This window comes from Balaenoptera ricei, chromosome 2, assembly GCF_028023285.1.
Source record: "Balaenoptera ricei isolate mBalRic1 chromosome 2, mBalRic1.hap2, whole genome shotgun sequence".
NCBI lineage: Eukaryota > Metazoa > Chordata > Mammalia > Artiodactyla > Balaenopteridae > Balaenoptera > Balaenoptera ricei.
This window is the reverse complement of record NC_082640.1, coordinates 103,920,535-103,936,754: the sequence shown is the minus strand read 5'-3', so window position 1 is coordinate 103,936,754 and position 16,220 is coordinate 103,920,535. Positions and strand designations below refer to the sequence as shown.

Below are 16,220 nucleotides of genomic sequence, written 5' to 3'. Positions count from 1 at the left end.
ACTTCAGTCCCTCCCTCCTCCATCCCTCAGCACAGATATGCTCCACACTCCATTCACCTGGGGCTCCTGAAGGTTTTATTTACTCAGCTGCCAAGGAAAGCACTGGGCCATAGCCATGACTGGCTCCCAGAAAGCCCAGCTGACAGGAATTAGCTGTGACTGCACATAGACAGGGGTGTCCAGATGTCCCTCCTCACTCTCCATGTTCCTTGTCTGTGTCCCAAGGAGCTGTTTCCCTCTCAGCCCAGGATCCAGGGGTTCAGGGCAGACCTGGCAGTGCTGAAGCTGGTGAAGGTAGCCTCACAAGGCTTGTTTCTGAGGCCGACTGAGTCTCCGAAGTTTCTTGAGTTGACTGAGCAGCTCAGAGATAAAAGGCTGAGAAAGAAACAGGGGTGAGATCAAGGCATGGGGTCACACCCACCCACCACACTGCTCTCCCTCGTCTCCACCTGACCCCATCGCATCAGAGTCAGGGAAGGGGAGAAGGACCCAGGACCAAGCTTTCCTCTTCACTAGCTGCCGTCCCACTGGGCCTCCTCTTACCCCCAGACTAACAGAGCATCCCTTACCTCTGTGGGGCGGGGGCAGTTTTGGAGAATAGCCTGGTGGAAGAAAGCAGAGAGTGGGTCCCCAAGCCACAGCACTTTGTCACGATTCCCCAGTCAGTCTCCCAGGAATTCTCCCCTCTGAATTGGTTCTCCCCACACAGATGGGGAGGCAGAACCTGGGTTCTTGGGCTCCCCTTGGTCCAAGCCCAGCTTCCATCCCCCAACCCCTGGGCCTGGGGCCTGGCCCCCCATTCTACCTCCAACTGAGTCTTCTGCTCCTCTGTGGATAGTTCCATGAGAGCCTCCAGGTCGATCTCAGGCTCAGAAGGAGTTGGTTGATCCTGTTTAGGAATCACACGGGGCTCAGAGGAGCCTGGCTAGCTGGTGCTGGGGTGACAGTTAACTGTCAGAGGTTCACCCGTCTCCCACTCTATTTCCCATGTTCAGTTCCTCTCCTCACCTTACTCAAACCACCCCATTCATCCTTTTATTCAACAGTTACTGAATAACTACTATGTTCTACCTGAAACAGTCTAGGGTTCTTTAAAAAGAGTATCTGTTTAATTTCAATAGTTATAAACATTGTTAGTAGGGATGCAAAATGGTGCAGATGCTTTGGAAAATAATTTGGCAGTTCCTTAAAATGTTAAATATAGAGTTATCATCTGACCCAACAATTCCACTCATAGGTCTATTCCCAAGAGAAGTGAAAACATACATCCACATATGTCCATATGAATGTTCACAGCAGCATTATTCATATTCAAATGTCCATCAACTGGTGAATGGATAAATAAAATATGATGTAGCCATACAATATTTTTCAGCAATAAGAAGGAACAAAGTAGTGATTCATGCCACAACATGGATTAACCTTGAAAACATGTTAGTGAAAGAAGCCAGTTACAAAAGGCTTCATATTATATGATTCAAATTGTATGAAATGTCCAGAATAGGTAAATCTATAGAGACACAAAGTGGATTAGTGGTTGCCTAATGCTGGGAGTGGTGGTGGTGGGGAATGGGATGTGACCACTAGCTGGTACAGGGTTTCTGTTATAGATTATAAAATGTTCCAATATAAGGGTCGTCCCTGGTGGCGCAGTGGTTAAGAATCCGCCTGCCAACACAGGGGACACGGGTTCGAGCCCTGGTCCGGGAAGATCCCACATGCCACGCAGCAACTAAGCCTGTGTGCCACAGCTACTGAGCCTGCGCTCTGGAGCACGCGAGCCACAACTACTGAGCCCGCGTGCTGCAACTACTGAAGCCCGCGCGCCTAGAGCCTGTGCTCTGTAACAAGAGAAGTCACCGCAATGAGAAGCCTGTGCACCGCAACAAAGAGTAGCCCCCTCTCGCCACAACGAGAGAAAGCCCAAGCGCAGCAACGAAGACCCAACGCAGCCAAAAATTAATTAATTAATTTAAAAAAAGAGAGAGAGAGATATACACCCCCATTTTCACTGCAGCATTATTTGCAATAGCCAAGATATGGAAACCACCCAAGTGTCCATGGATGGGTGAATGGATAAAGAAGATGTGGTGTATATATATGCACTGGAATACTATTCAGCCATCAATAAAAAAAAAAAAGAAAAAGAAATCCTGCCCTGTGCAACAACATGGATGGACCTTGAGGGCGTTTCATTGAGTGAAATAAATCAAAGAAAAACAAATACTGTATGATCTCACTTATATGTGGAATTAAAAAAACAAAACAAAAAATGAACTCATAGATACAGAGGACAGATTGGTGGTTGCCAGAGGCGGGGGGTGGGGGGGGGGTTAGGCAAAATGGGTAAAGCTGATCAAAAGGTACAAACGTCCAGATATAAAATAAATAAATCCTGGGGATCTAATGTACAGCATGGTGACTAGAATTAATAATATTGTACTACATATTTGAAAGTTGCTAAAAGAGTAAATCCTAAAAGTCCTCTTCACAAGAAAACAAAATATTTTTGGAACTGTGTATGATGACAAATGTTAACTAGGCTTATTATGGTGATCATTTTGCAATATACACAAATATCAAATCATTATGTTGTACACCTGAAAAAAATGTCAATTACACTTTAATAAAAATGCTTTTTAAAAATTTAAGATGTAAACTCAAGGACAAAGATTTAATAAACCTAATAATTCTGTACGGCTTCATCAGGGACTTTCTTAAGTGAAAGTGGCCTGGTGGGGAAGAACATGACTTCTAGTACAGGTTGGTGCAATTTTCTTGACTCATGGGAAGGTCCACCATTGCTTTTGCATCATCAGTGCAAATATCAATATAGTTTAAAAGGCAAACAACATCTTGCATCATTTATGAAAATAATCATGGACCCCCTGAAAGGGTCTTGGGAATGCCCGGGATCACCAGAACACACTTCAAGAACTGCTGCCTTCTCCATTTTTCTATTGGGTTGTTGAGGTTTTTTAACTGATTTAAGAAGTTTTTGTTTTGTTTTGTTTTGTTTTTAATTCAGATTAGCTCTAACATTTCATGTGTCATGGAAATATAGTTTCGGGGAGTCACTGGGGAAATAGGTGTATTAATTATATAGTTGAATGTAATGGTCTTTTCCAGTTTGACTTTTGCTTCCTTTTTTTTTTCAAATGCTTAGCAAGTTCTTCCCATACTAACTTGGATAAATATTTGATATTCACCTTTACATTTTTTTAGAGATTTGATAATTTCACCTTTTCTGATTATCTAATCCTTTGGAATCTATTTATTCAACAAATATGTGTCCAGTGGCTACTGTTAACCTGGCACTGTGAACTTGGGAACTTCAGTCAGCAAAACAAAGATCCTGCCCTCAAAGACCCTACATGTTAGGGGCAGTTGAGGAGACATAATAAAAACAGATGCACTAAGTAATTTAGTTGTATAATGTGTTTAAAAGTAAGTACTGGGGACTTCCCTGGTGGCGCAGTGGTTAAGAATCCGCCTGCCAATGCAGGGGACACGGGTTCAAGCCCTGGTCCGGGAAGATCCCACATGCCACGGAGCAACTAAGCCCGTGCGCCACAACTATTGAGCCTGTGCTCTAGAGCCTGCAAGCCACAACTATTGAGCCCACGAGCTACAACTACTGAAGCCTGCACGTCTAGAGCCCATGCTCTGCAACAAGAGAAGCCACTGCAATGAGAAGCCTATGCACTGCATCGAAGAGTAGCCCCCATTCGCCTCAACTAGAGAAAGCCCACGTACAGCAACGAAGACCCAATGCAGCCATAAATAAATAAATAAATAAAGTAAGTTCTGGGGACTTCCCTGGTGGCACAGTGGTTAAGAATCCACCTGCCCATGCAGGGGACACGGGTTCGAGCCCTGGTCTGGGAAGATCCCACATGCCACGGAGCAACTAAGCCCGTGAGCCACAACTACTAAGCCTGTGCTCTAGAGCCCATGATCCACAACTACTGAGCCCGTGCGTCACAACTACTGCAGCCTGCATGCCTAGAGCCTGTGCTCCACAACAAGAGAAGCCACCACAGTGAGAAGCCCGTGCACTGCAACAAAGAGTAGCCCCCGCTCACCACAACTAGAGAAAGCCCATGTGCAGCAACGAAGACCCAATGCAGCCAAAATAAGTTAATTAATTAATTTTTTTTAAAAAGTAAGTGCTGGGACTTCCCTGGCAGTCCAGTGGTTAAGACACCATGCTTCCATTGCAGGGCACATAGGTTTGATCCATGGTGGGTAAACTAACATCCCACATGCCACACGGTATGGCCAAATAAATAAATAATAATAAATAACAAATAATAAAATAAACTTGTTTTAAAAAAATTCCCTCTCTGTTTAAAAAAAAACAAAAACAAGTAAGTGCTATTTGAAGAACTTTTTGGATGGTGGAAATGTTCCATATCTTGATGGGGTAGTGGTCATATATGGCGAAGTGCATTCAAATGTACACTTCAAAAACAGGCAAATTTTGTTGTCTGCCATTAGACTTCAGTAAAGTTGATTTAGAAAATAAAGAAAGGGCTTCCCTGGTGGCGCAGTGGTTAAGAATCCGCCTGCCAATGCAGAGAACACAGGTTCAAGCCCTGGTTGGGGAAGATCCCACATTCCGTGGAGTGGCTAAGCCCATGCGCCACAACTACTGAGCCTGCGCTCTAGAGCCCGCAAGCCACAACTACTGAGGCCTGTGCACCTGGAGCCCGTGCTCTGCGAAGAAAGAAGCCGCCACAATGAAAGCCCGCACACAGCAACAAAGACCCAACGCAGCCATAAATAAATTAATTAATTAATTTAAAAATATTTAAAAAAAAGAAAAAGAAAAGAAAGAAAGAGAAAAGATGCCTCACCCTCTCATTCCTTCCACTGCCAATGGGTAACCACTGTTAACAGTTTTGGTCTTTCTATACCATTTTTAAAATAAACAGTGCTAGGGTTCTAAGTTAGTTCTTTCACCCTAAACTCTAGACTTTCCCCTTTGCTTCCTTGGTTTCTAGCTCATCTGATTTAGCATTCATTCATTAAATGCATATTTATTGAGAGCATGCTATGCACCAAGCATTGTGATGGGGCCATAACAGCAAAGACAGAGAGACATGATCTTGCCCTTGAAAAGCTTCTAGTCTCCTGAGGGATACAGACAAGTCAAATGGCAGTTATAATACAGGGCAGTAAGCCCTCTGATGAGACACTATGGGAGCACATGGAAGGGGAACCTAACCAAGCCTGGGGTTTAGGAAGGCTTCCAGGAAGAGGTGACCTCTAATCTGAGACCTGAAGGCTGAATAGGAGTTAACAAGATGTTTATACTTCTGATGATGGAGTAACAAGGACTGGATTTATTCTCTCAACATAAGTAACTGGAAAACTGGACAAAAATATATGAAAAGTGTTTTCAGACTTTACACACAGGTAGCTCAGCACTACCTGGGAAAGAAAGGAAATTAAAGAGGTAAATTCTATAATTGTCCTGGATTTCTTCCTGGAGGCAATTTCTAGACCACAGAGCAGAGAGGGAGATCCCAAGCAGAGCACAGTGGTCATACTAAATTGACATGACAGATACCAGAATTCGGGGTTGAGGTGGCTGGAAGTTGCCAGAGTTCTGCAGAGGAGGGAGTTATGAAGAAAGAGACCTCCAGAAATCTGCATAAGGGTTCTCCTGAGTCTTTGCTGAACACAAGATACACATTCACTGGGTAAAATGTCACAAAGCCAGGTACTATGAGGCACTGTGGGCACAGAGATGAATACTTCCCAGACCTCACAGAGGACTGACACAAATCAATTTCCACTCAGAGTGGACAGTCATCACCGATCATACAGGAATTCAGGAGAGACCTCAGGAGGGCCCTGCTTTACTTGGGGGGTAAATTATTTCCTAGATTAAAGGCTACTCTATACTCACCCCAACAGAACTTAACAAGCTTCAGAAGGATCAAACTGAACCACAAGTAGCTAAACTGCATCCTAGAACAAAGTCCAACACTCTAAAGGAAGAAAAAAAATCCAACAACGTAAAATTCACAATGTCCAGCATCCAATCAAAAATCACTAGTCACAGGGCTTCCCTGGTGGTGCAGTGGTTAAGAATCCGCCTGCCAATGCAGGGGACACGGGTTCGATCCCTGGTCCGGGAAGATCCCACATGCCATGGAGCAACTAAGCCCATGCGTCACAACTACTGAGCCTGTGCTCTAGAGCCCATGAGCCACAACTACTGAAGCCCGTGTGCCACAACTACTGAAGCCTGCACACCTAGAGCCTGTGCTCTGCAACAAGAGAAGCCACCACAATGAGAAGCCCTCGCACTGCAACGAAGAGTAGGCCCCACTTGCTGCAACTAGAGAAAGCCCACACACAGCAATGGAAGACCCAATGCAGCCAAAAATAAATAAATTAATTAATTAAATAAAAATAAATCTATAAAAAAAATCACTAATCATGCCAAGAAGCAGGACATGTGACCTATAAGCAGGAGAAAAAAATCAATTAATAGAAGCAGATCAGGTATGACAGAGATGATGGAATTAGCAGATGAGGAAAACATGAACATAGTAATGAGAGAAATGGAAGACATGAGAAAGAACCAAGTGAAGCATCTAGAGATGAAAAAATAAAATATTTTAAAGAAAAATTCTACTGAATGGAATTAATAGCATATTTGACACTACAGAAAAAAAATACCATTTAAACTTGAAGAAATAGCAAAAGAAACTAGCCAAAATGAAGCATGGAGAGAAAAAAACTAGTAGAAAAGAAAAGAACAGCATAGAACTTTGGTGACCTGTAGGACCATATCAAGTGGTCTAACATATGTGTAATTGGAATCCCAGAAGGTGGATCCTGGGGCCAAATAATAAAAATACATTCTAATGATTAGAGCTCCACCTCTAAAAAAGGATTAGTCCTGCTCCCAAAACCATTTTATATCATTTATGACATTAACTATACATATACTGAACATAGGGTATGTATATCACTGAGAGTCAGATTGTCACTGCAGTCTGGTATTGAGAATATGTGCTCAAATCATAATCCAAAATATTCTTTCCCTAAAGTATTTTTTGAATTCTCAGAAAATGAGCAGATATATCAAACAACTCTGACCGAGGTGAACAAGTATGGTCATCTTGTGACTCTGTATTACATGTGGTGGTTTCCTGACAGATGCTGCCTGATTTGACCCCTTTCTCAGCTCCACTCCATACTCTGTCCCCTTACTCCTGATCTCTCTGCCATAGAAACCAGCAATCGAGTAAAGTTCAGAGATTAGCTAACAAATGTTTGTTTCACATTTCATTGACCATATATATATAAGTATATATATATATATAAGTATATATATATATATACACACACACACGTATATATATATATATACTTTTTTTTTTCCTTTGGCCTCACTGCTTGCAGGATCTTAGTTCCCTGACCAGGGATAAACACTGGGCCCATGGCAGTGAAAGCTCCGAGTCCTAACCACTGGACCACCAGGGAATTCCTGACAACACATTTTTAAAGTTGTAAGTTTAATAGATTGTTTCTTAAAATGTCATCACATCAAAAGGGCTGCATCAAAATGCATGGTATCATGTAAGCTATAGGAAAGGAATGTTTCAAAACTCTGGGGTGGTCAACAGTGTCCCCTGCTGATGTGTACACTAGATTTAGCCCCAAGGTGGTGATTGGTGACTTTGCCAAGAGGTCTCAATAGAGTGGTGGGAACAGAAGTCAGAATCCAGTGGTTTGAATAGTGATAGGAAAGGAAAAAGTAGGTAAAGCCTCTGAGTTGGTACAAATCCTTTAAGGAGCCTTGTAAAGGAAACAGGAAATAGGGATGGTAACAAAAAGGGGGCATATTGTTAAACAAGAGTCTCCTTAAAATAGGAGAAACTCATGAGTGTTTAAGTCCCTGCTTAGAAGCCAAACCCACACTCCATTTCTGGACAACAGGAGCTCCAGGCCCCCAAGTCAATTTGTTTTGTTGAACCCAGACTTGGCTTTTCACAAGACCCTAAAGTAGGCTGCACATCCAGTGAGAAGAGGTGGGTGCTCCAACAAAGGAAGGTTGGGTCCCACTAAACTAAACAAATAGTGACACAACCCACTCCTGGAACCATTCCCAGTGGTGCTACCCAAGGTGGGCATGTGGTGGGGAGTCCCAGTGGGTGGAGAGGGGCTCTAAGAAGGAAGAACTGAGGCAGGGTAAGCCTGGAGACTGGGTTACCTCAACCTCTGCCCAAGATGACCAGCCACCTGGGGCTTCCCCAGCCACTTGCCTGCTTCCTGCTGAAAAGGGCAGGGATTAGAAGAGGAACTGCCACCTGGCACCTTTGGACAATTGCCATGACAACTGTAGACCAGGTATTTTATTACAATCATTGCCTGGGAGCGGTCCTCCCACATGTCCTGTTTTCCAGTGTTATGAGCTCATTATTTTACAGCTTTTCCCCTGCCTTGATCTTTGCCCTGAGGTGTCTGAGATATGAGACTTTTTATACAAGGGCACAACAGTCTGAAATTGAAACTGATCCAGAGAGGGAGGGTGCTGGCAGGAATGAAGGGCAGTGGAGATGTCCTGCAAGGTGAGAGTACACATAGGCCAAGAAAGTTTGCCTGTCCTGCTCCCAGTTCTAGGGCATCTCTCTCCCCTCTGCGAGTGGCTCAGGATGCTGCCAGGGACACCGTCAACACCTGGACCAAACCAACACATGACACAGTGAGACTCACAAGACAGCCTGGGCCACCTGCATCACTCTTCCCCGCCCCCAACCACAGGACCACTGACACAGACCTTACCTGGAAGAATCACAAGCCCTTGCTGCCCCCAGAAGAAAAGACAGGACCTGAGTAAGGAAGGAGAGAAACAAGGACCATGGCATGTGGACAAGGAGGACTCTGGTCTCTGGCTTGGTGCGTGGCTCTCGCCAGCCACACGCTACAATCAGCAGTGGAGCTTATGAAAAAGACCAGTGCCTGGGCCCCACCCTAGTAGATTGAAATTCAGTTGAAATGCAGCTGGGGCATTGGATTATTACTGAAGTACTTCAGGTGTGGAGAACCACTAGCAGCTTGAATAAACGCTCAGGTGCTACAGGCAGAGCCCCAGCTGCAGCTCCTGGTCCCTGGGCTCCCTAGTGGTGTGACCTTGGGCTAGTTACTCAACATTTCTAAGCCTCCATTTCCTCCACGGTAAACCGTACCTACCTAATGGACTTGTGGGGAGGGCTGAATGAAATAACACAAGTCAGGTGCTGGGCACTGTGCCTAGCGCAGAGTTAAGTGCTCAAAATGTTATTCTTGTTGTTGGAGCAGCATTTGTTACTACACTAGGATCCCGATTAGGAGGTATCTAGGTCAAAAAAAAAAGGGCTACTCTCCCAGGGTGGGGTTGAGGGGAGTCAGTCAGAGCCAGGGCCGAGGCTAGGTCAGGTGCTGGTATTAGTGTTCGCTATTGGTCACTTTGACATTCTAGTCCAGCACTATCTGTTCTGAGATGATGGAAATGTTCTGCATCTGTGCTGGCAACTTGGTAGCCACTAGCCACCTGGATGTATGGGGCACTTGAAATGTGGCTAGTGTGACTGAAGAACTGACCTTTTAATTTAATTTTCATCAGTTTAAAGTTAAATAGCTACACATGGCTGACAGCTACAGGAATGAACAATGTCGCTCTAGACGTGTATGTGTGTTGAGGTTGAAAGTAAATAAAGACATAAAATAAAGAAAAATAACTCCTCTACTATCTCATCTGAGCCTCAAGAAGTCCTACAAAAGGGATACGACAGGCATTGATAGCCCCATTTTATAGATTAGGAAACTAAGTCTCAGGGATGTTAAAAGACCTGCCCCAGATTACGTAGAGAGTGCGAGGCAGAGCCCAGACCAGAGGGAGGCAGATTTCAGGACTGCAAACCCATGCTTCACCTGTGGGGAAAAACGTCTCCATGGGAGCATGCCTCATCTGCCCTCCAGCTCCTCCTGAGACCTCAGAGCAGGCTCTCTCCCGGTCCCCCGGCCCGCGGTGTCTTACCCACCTGGAAGAGATCCTGAACCTGGGCGTCCACCCACTGCTCCATCTCCAGCCAGCTCTGGAGCTGCCCCCGGTCATACTTCACCGTCAGCCGGCTGAGTTTCCGGGACCTGGACGCTTTGGAGGGGTCGGACTGGGACTTTGAGTCTGTGGATGATGTCCTCCTCCTCCCAGAAGCCCACTGGACCTTCTTACTTGGATTCTGCTTGTCCGGGTTGGGAGACGTGCAGGAAGCAGGGCTTGAAGACAGCATGGAAGGATTGGTTTGATCAAGGAGCTGGGAAAAACTGCCAGTCAGAGCAAGAGAGCCAGGGAATGAGGAGACAGAACAGAGGGCGAGGCCAGCAGGGAAGAAAGGAAGGCGGGCAGGAGGGAGGGCCAAAGCTCCTGGAGTGGTGGGGGTCAAAGATCAACAGGCCTTTGGCTAGTGCTGGGAATGCCAGTCTTTTGGCTCCTGGCTGCTAGTGAGTGGCACTCCTGAGCTGTGCCCCGGCCACCCTTTCTGCAGCTGCTGGGACCGAGTGATATACCAAGCAAAGGTCAAGAGGATGCCATGCCTCCGGAGGAGGAAGAGGCCCTTCTGAGGCCCTCAGAAGAGGGTCCTGAGGGATGCGGGGCTCTGACCCGAGTCATACTCACCTGAGAGCCCTCAGCATCTCACTTTCCTGGCCTAGATCCACCTGGGCCCCCAGAAGCTGCAGTCACACGGATCCTGCAGGAGTAGGGTCCCTGGCTGGCAAGGGCTCCTGCTCAGAGAGTGGTGCTGCTGATGGCAGAGTCGCCTCAGGGATAATTAGAGGGGTGGTTATCTCTGGCCCTAATGGGGTCAGTATTCTCTGTGTCTGAGTGTGAGCTGCCTTTAGGGATGTGAGAGAAGAGAGAAGAGGCACTACCCTGGCCCTGTATGTTTGCAAAGGCAAGCTTTTCTCCCAAGCCCATTTCCCAGAGGCAACTGCTTAGGAAGCCATGTTTATCATCCCATGACCCTCCCCTGACTCACGTCCTTCCTGACACAGAGGAACCCTGCAGGCCTAACATTTACCCAGCTGTCAAGGACTATTACTTCTAGGCATACTTGCGTTCTAAAGGAAGGGTGTTTTTGGACTTCCCTGGTGGCGCAGTGGTTAAAAATCCGCCTGCCAAGGCAGGGGAGACGGGTTTGAGCCCTGGTCCGGGAAGATCCCACATGCCGCGGAGCAACTAAGCCCGCGTGTCACAACTACTGAAGCTCGCTTGCCTAGAGTCCGTGCTCCGCAACAAGAGAAGCCACTGCAACAAGTCCACACACTGCAACGAAGAGTAGCCCCCGCTCACCGCAACTAGAGAAAGCCTGCGCACAGCAACGAAGACCCAACACAGCCAAAAATAAATACATTACAAAATAAATAAATAAAGGAAGGGTGTTTTTGTTTGTTTGTTTAGTCTTTTGTAACAAAAATTTCAAAACTTTTTAGAAAAGTTACACAACAGAATACTACTATAATTTTTTTTTTTTAATGAACAGCTCAGAAGGACAAATAAAAAATGAAAGTGTCTCTCTTCTCCCCAGTTCCACTCCCTAGAGGGAACCCAACCAACAGCTTCTGCTTTTACTTTTTATTTATTTATTTATTTTTTAAAATTTATTTATTTTATTTTATTTTTGGCTGCATTGGGTCTTCATTGCTGCACACGGGCTTTTCTGTGGTTGCAGCGAACAGGGGCTACTCTTCATTAGTGGTGCTCAGGCTTTTCACTGCAGTGGCTTCTCTTGTTGTGGAGCACGGGCTCTAGGCGCGTGGGCTTCAGTAGTTGTGGCACACGGGCTCAGTAGTTGTGGCGCACGGGCTTTAGAGCACAGGCTCAGTAGTTGTGGCGCACAGGCTTAGTTGCTCCGCGGCATGTGGGATCTTCCCGGACCAGGGCTTGAACCCATGTCCCCTGCATTGGCAGGCGGATTCTTAACTACTACGCCACCAGGGAAGCCCCAGCTTCTGCTTTTAGTTCTCCTGCGATCACCATTATCCCTTTGTGTAATATCATAAATTTGTCCATTTTAGACAGTATCTCTTCTCTCCTCAGTATGAACGATGAGAGATTTAACTCCCTCACTCATGCTCCCTCATCCCCTTTCCTTTGCATATTCTAATTTTTGTTTATGTATTTCTTTGTTTTTCTTTTATGTATTTCTGTTTAGGTCTTGTAGTGGTTGCCTTTATGATGCTGAGTTTCTGTTTCCAAAGTATCAACTTCATACACTGACTCCTAAAAGAGTTTTAGACACAGGCCAATGGATGAGTCTTTAATGATGAAATTTTAGGCCCTAAGTTAACAGGGTGAGGGAGATGTTTGAGGGCTGGAGGCCAGGATGGTAGCCTGGAAAAGCCCAGGCTTCAGAGGAAGGCTGGCAGATCCCAGTTCAAACCCAGCTTTGCCCTGTATTGGTTTAATAACCCTCAAATTTCACAACCTGAGTCTGTTTTCTCATCTGCAAAATGGGGTTTTGGAGAGGATTAAATGAGATGATGTATGTAAACATTCAGCCTGATATCCAAAACAGAGTCCCTTCTCAATACACATCCCTTCCCTTCCTTTCTTTGCCTTCTCATCCTCCCTGCCTTCCTCGTGAGGCTCTGTCCGTCAAAGGCTGGCCCTGGAATTTCTCTGCAGTGGCTTCCTTCCTGGTCCTCTTTGGAAGAAGGTGGCAATAAGAAGGGTGTAGGGAGGCCTCTAAAATACAGCCTGTAGACTCAGCTCTTACCTTGATGACCTGTTATATTCTGTGATAGGCATTATTATGGTTGTTCCCTCCCTCTTCCGTTTCTGTCTTCTGAAGCATTTGGGAGCCCTTTCAGGAAAAGGAACCAGATCAGAAGAGTCTATGGGTTTTGTTCATTCATTAACTCATTCATTTAACAAAGATTTTATGAGCTCGTCTCGTAGGCCAAATATTATACTCAGTACTAGTGATTGGTGATCCAAAAAAGACACAGTCTCTGTTTTCATGGAACTTACAGTCTAGTGTAAAAATAAACAAACATTAACCAACTAATCAAATAAATGTAAAACTGCAACTGTATTTAATGATCTGAAGAAAAGGTAAGAGGAGATATAGAATGTCCAGTGTGGGTGTGACCTAGCAAGCGGTAACATTTGGACTGAGTTCTGAAGGATGAGTAGGAGTTAACTAGGTACAGGGGCCGGCAGGAGTGGAATTGGCAGAAGGCACAGCATATGCAAAGGCCCTGTGACAGGAGAAAGAGGGTGAGTACAAGGGACTAGAGAAGGTCAATGGAGGTGGAACAAAGAGATGAGGGAGGCAAAAGCGAGCCATGAGGCAGACAGGGTGGAGGTATCTACACAGGGCCCTGTCAACCATGTTAAGGAGTTTTGTCTCTATCCTAAGAGCGTTGGGAGCAACTGCAAAATCTTAAGGGTGGTTGGGTAGACTGACGAGTTCAGATTTAAATTTCCAAAATATTGCCTTAGCTATTGACTACAGAGAGGATCAGAGGGCACAGAAGTCCTGGAGGTCGGTTGGGAGGCCATTGCTGTAGGGCTTGACGGGGGGAGGTAGCGTTGGTGATAGTGAGAAGTGGACAGATTGGAGAGCTATTTAGGGGGTAATATTTAACAGAACTTGGCGATGGATTGGAATACGTAAACTTCATGAATGCCTACACAGGAACACAGACAGGTTCATGCATGGGGCCTCTCTGAGCATATTTCCTCATCTGTAAACTGGGGGTTGGTGAGATTCTGCATGAGCACACAACATGGCCCCAGTGAAGCTCGATGGTACACAAATGAGTTATGCCCATTATTTACAGTGTAAGCCTCCTTATTTACATTCTTCCATTTCAGCATTGACCTTCAAGTGTCACTATTCATCAGTAAGTTTGCCCAAGATAAGGGAACTCAAGTTTCAAGATAAGATGTGAAGAAAAACCACTAGGACCACAGGGTCATTTCATGGTGGGGAAATAAAGAGGGTGCAGGCCTGGGCAGAGGCAAGGGTGTCTGCCCTGCTCTCCTGGCCTGGCCTGGCCTGGGTCCAGTGGTGGGATAAAATAAGCAGCAGGGGGCTTCCCTGATGGCGCAGTGGTTGAGAATCTGCCTGCCAATGCAGGGGACACCGGTTCGAGCCCTGGTCTGGGAAGATCCCACATGCCGCGGAGCAACTAGGCCCGTGAGCCACAACTACTGAGCCTGCGCGTCTGGAGCCTGTGCTCCGCAACAAGAGAGGCCGCGATAGTGAGAGGCCCGCGCACCGGATGAAGAGCGGCCCCCACTTGCTGTAACTAGAGAAAGCCCTCACACAGAAACGAAGACCCAACACAGCCATAAATAAATAAATAAATAAATAAATAAATAAAGCAGCAGGCAGACCCCATCAGAACTAGACAGGATTTTTGTTTTTATTTTTGTTTTTTAATTTTTCAGCCACGTCACGCAGCATGTGAGATCTTAGTTCCCCCACCAGGGTACCCGTGCCCCCTGCAGCAGAAGTCTTAACCACTGGACCACCAGGTAAGTCCTTAAAAATTTTTATAATAAAAGAAAAGCATGTTCATTTTAGAAACATTTCTAAATTTTCTAAAACATTTAAAAATTCCCATAATCCTGCCACACAAAACCACCACTGCTAGCATTCTGGCAAGTTTCTTTCTATTCTCTTTTTTTTTAATGATTTTTTTAAAAAATTTATTTATTTTTGGCTGCTTTGGGTCTTTGTTGCTGCACGGGGGCTTTCTCTAGTTGTGGCGAGCAGGGGCATTCATTGTGGTGCACAGGCTTCTCATTGCGGTGGCTTCTCTTGTTGCGGAGCACAGGCTTTAGGAGCACGGGCTTCAGTAGTTGCAGCATGTGGGCTTCAGTAGTTGTGGCTCGCGGGCTCTAGAGTGCAGGCTCAGTAGTTGTGGCTCACTGGCTTAGTTGCTCCATGGCATGTGGGATCTTCCCGGACCAGGGCTCAAACTCATGTCCCCTGCATTGGCAGGCGGATTCTTAACCACTGCACCACTAGGCTATGAATATATATTTAACATAGTTGAGAAAATGATATATAATATATAATGATTTAGAAAACTTTAAAAACTACTATCTTTATTATTCAAGAAATAAGTTTAACAGAAACAGACTCACAGATATAACAGACTTGTGGTTGCCAAGGGGAAGCGGGGATGGGAGAGGGATGGACTGGGAGTTTGGGGTTAGTAGATGCAAACTATTACACATAGAATGGATAAACAACAAGATCCCACTGTATAGCACAGGGAACTATATTCAATATCCTGGGATAAACCATAATGGAAAAGAATATAAAAAAGAATATATATATGTGTATAACTGAGTCACTTTGCTGTACAGCAGAAATTAACACAACATTGTATATCAACTATCAACTATACTTTAGGGACTTCCCTAGTGGTCCAGTGGTTAAGAATCCACCTTCCAATGCAGGGGACACTGCGGGTTCAATACCTGGTCGGGGAACTAAGATCCCACATGCTGCAGGTCAACTAAGCCTGCGCACTCTGGAACCCACTCGCCACAACTAGAGAGTCCGTGCACCACAACTAGAGAAGCCTGTGCACCACAACGAAGAACCCACACACCGCAACGAAGACCCTACTGCAGCCAAATAAATATATATTTTTTTAAATTAATTTATTTTATTTATTTATTTTTGGCTGAGTTGGGTCTTCATTGCTGCACGCGGGCTTTCTCTAGTTGCGGTGAGTGGGGGCTACTCTGTTGTGGTGCGTGGGCTTCTCATTGCGGTGGCTTCTCTTGTTGCGGAGCATGGGCTCTAGGCGCGTGGGCTTCAGTAGTTGCAGCATGCAGGCTCAGTAGTTGTGGCGCACAGGCTTAGTTGCTCTGCGGCATGTGGGATCTTCCCTGACCAGGGATCTAACCCGTGTCCCCTGCATTGGCAGGTGGATTCTCAACCACTGCACCACCAGGGAAGCCCCAAATAAATATTAAAAAAAAAAAAACTATCGGGACTTCCCTGGTGGCACATTGGTTAAGGCTCCACGCTCCCAGTGCAGGGGGCCCAGATTCGATCCCTGGTCAGGGAAATAGATCCCACGTGCATGCCGCAACTAAGAGTTTGCACGCCACAACTAAGGAGCTGGCGAGCCACAACTAAGGAGCTCACTTGCCACAACTAAGACCCGGCCCAACCAAATAAATA

At 45.7% G+C, this 16,220-nt stretch overlaps 1 protein-coding gene across 1 annotated transcript; it reads right to left on the bottom strand.

Annotated features, from left to right (window-relative positions):
* Positions 1–95: 95 nt before the first annotated feature.
* On the bottom strand, positions 96–10,295 carry PPP1R14D (protein phosphatase 1 regulatory inhibitor subunit 14D). The gene is made up of 4 exons (XM_059915574.1): positions 10,047–10,295; positions 806–889; positions 570–602; positions 96–375 (listed from the first exon to the last, which is right to left on the bottom strand). Exons 1-4 carry the CDS (start codon positions 10,293–10,295, stop codon positions 301–303), a joined length of 441 nt encoding a protein of 146 aa, XP_059771557.1. The 3' UTR covers positions 96–300.
* Between the last annotated feature and the right edge of the window lie 5,925 nt (positions 10,296–16,220).

What these genes read in the sequence shown, in the direction of transcription:
- PPP1R14D (XM_059915574.1), bottom strand. Translation starts at nt 10,295, where the DNA reads ATGCTGTCTTCAAGCCCTGCTTCCTGCACGTCTCCCAACCCGGACAAG. An exon ending in AGGTTCAGGATCTCTTCCAG is followed by an intron (nt 890 to 10,046) that starts GTGGGTAAGACA and finishes ATTCCTAAACAG; the next exon opens with GATCAACCAACTCCTTCTGA. An exon ending in AGCAGAAGACTCAGTTGGAG is followed by an intron (nt 603 to 805) that starts GTAGAATGGGGG and finishes TTCTTCCACCAG; the next exon opens with GCTATTCTCCAAAACTGCCC.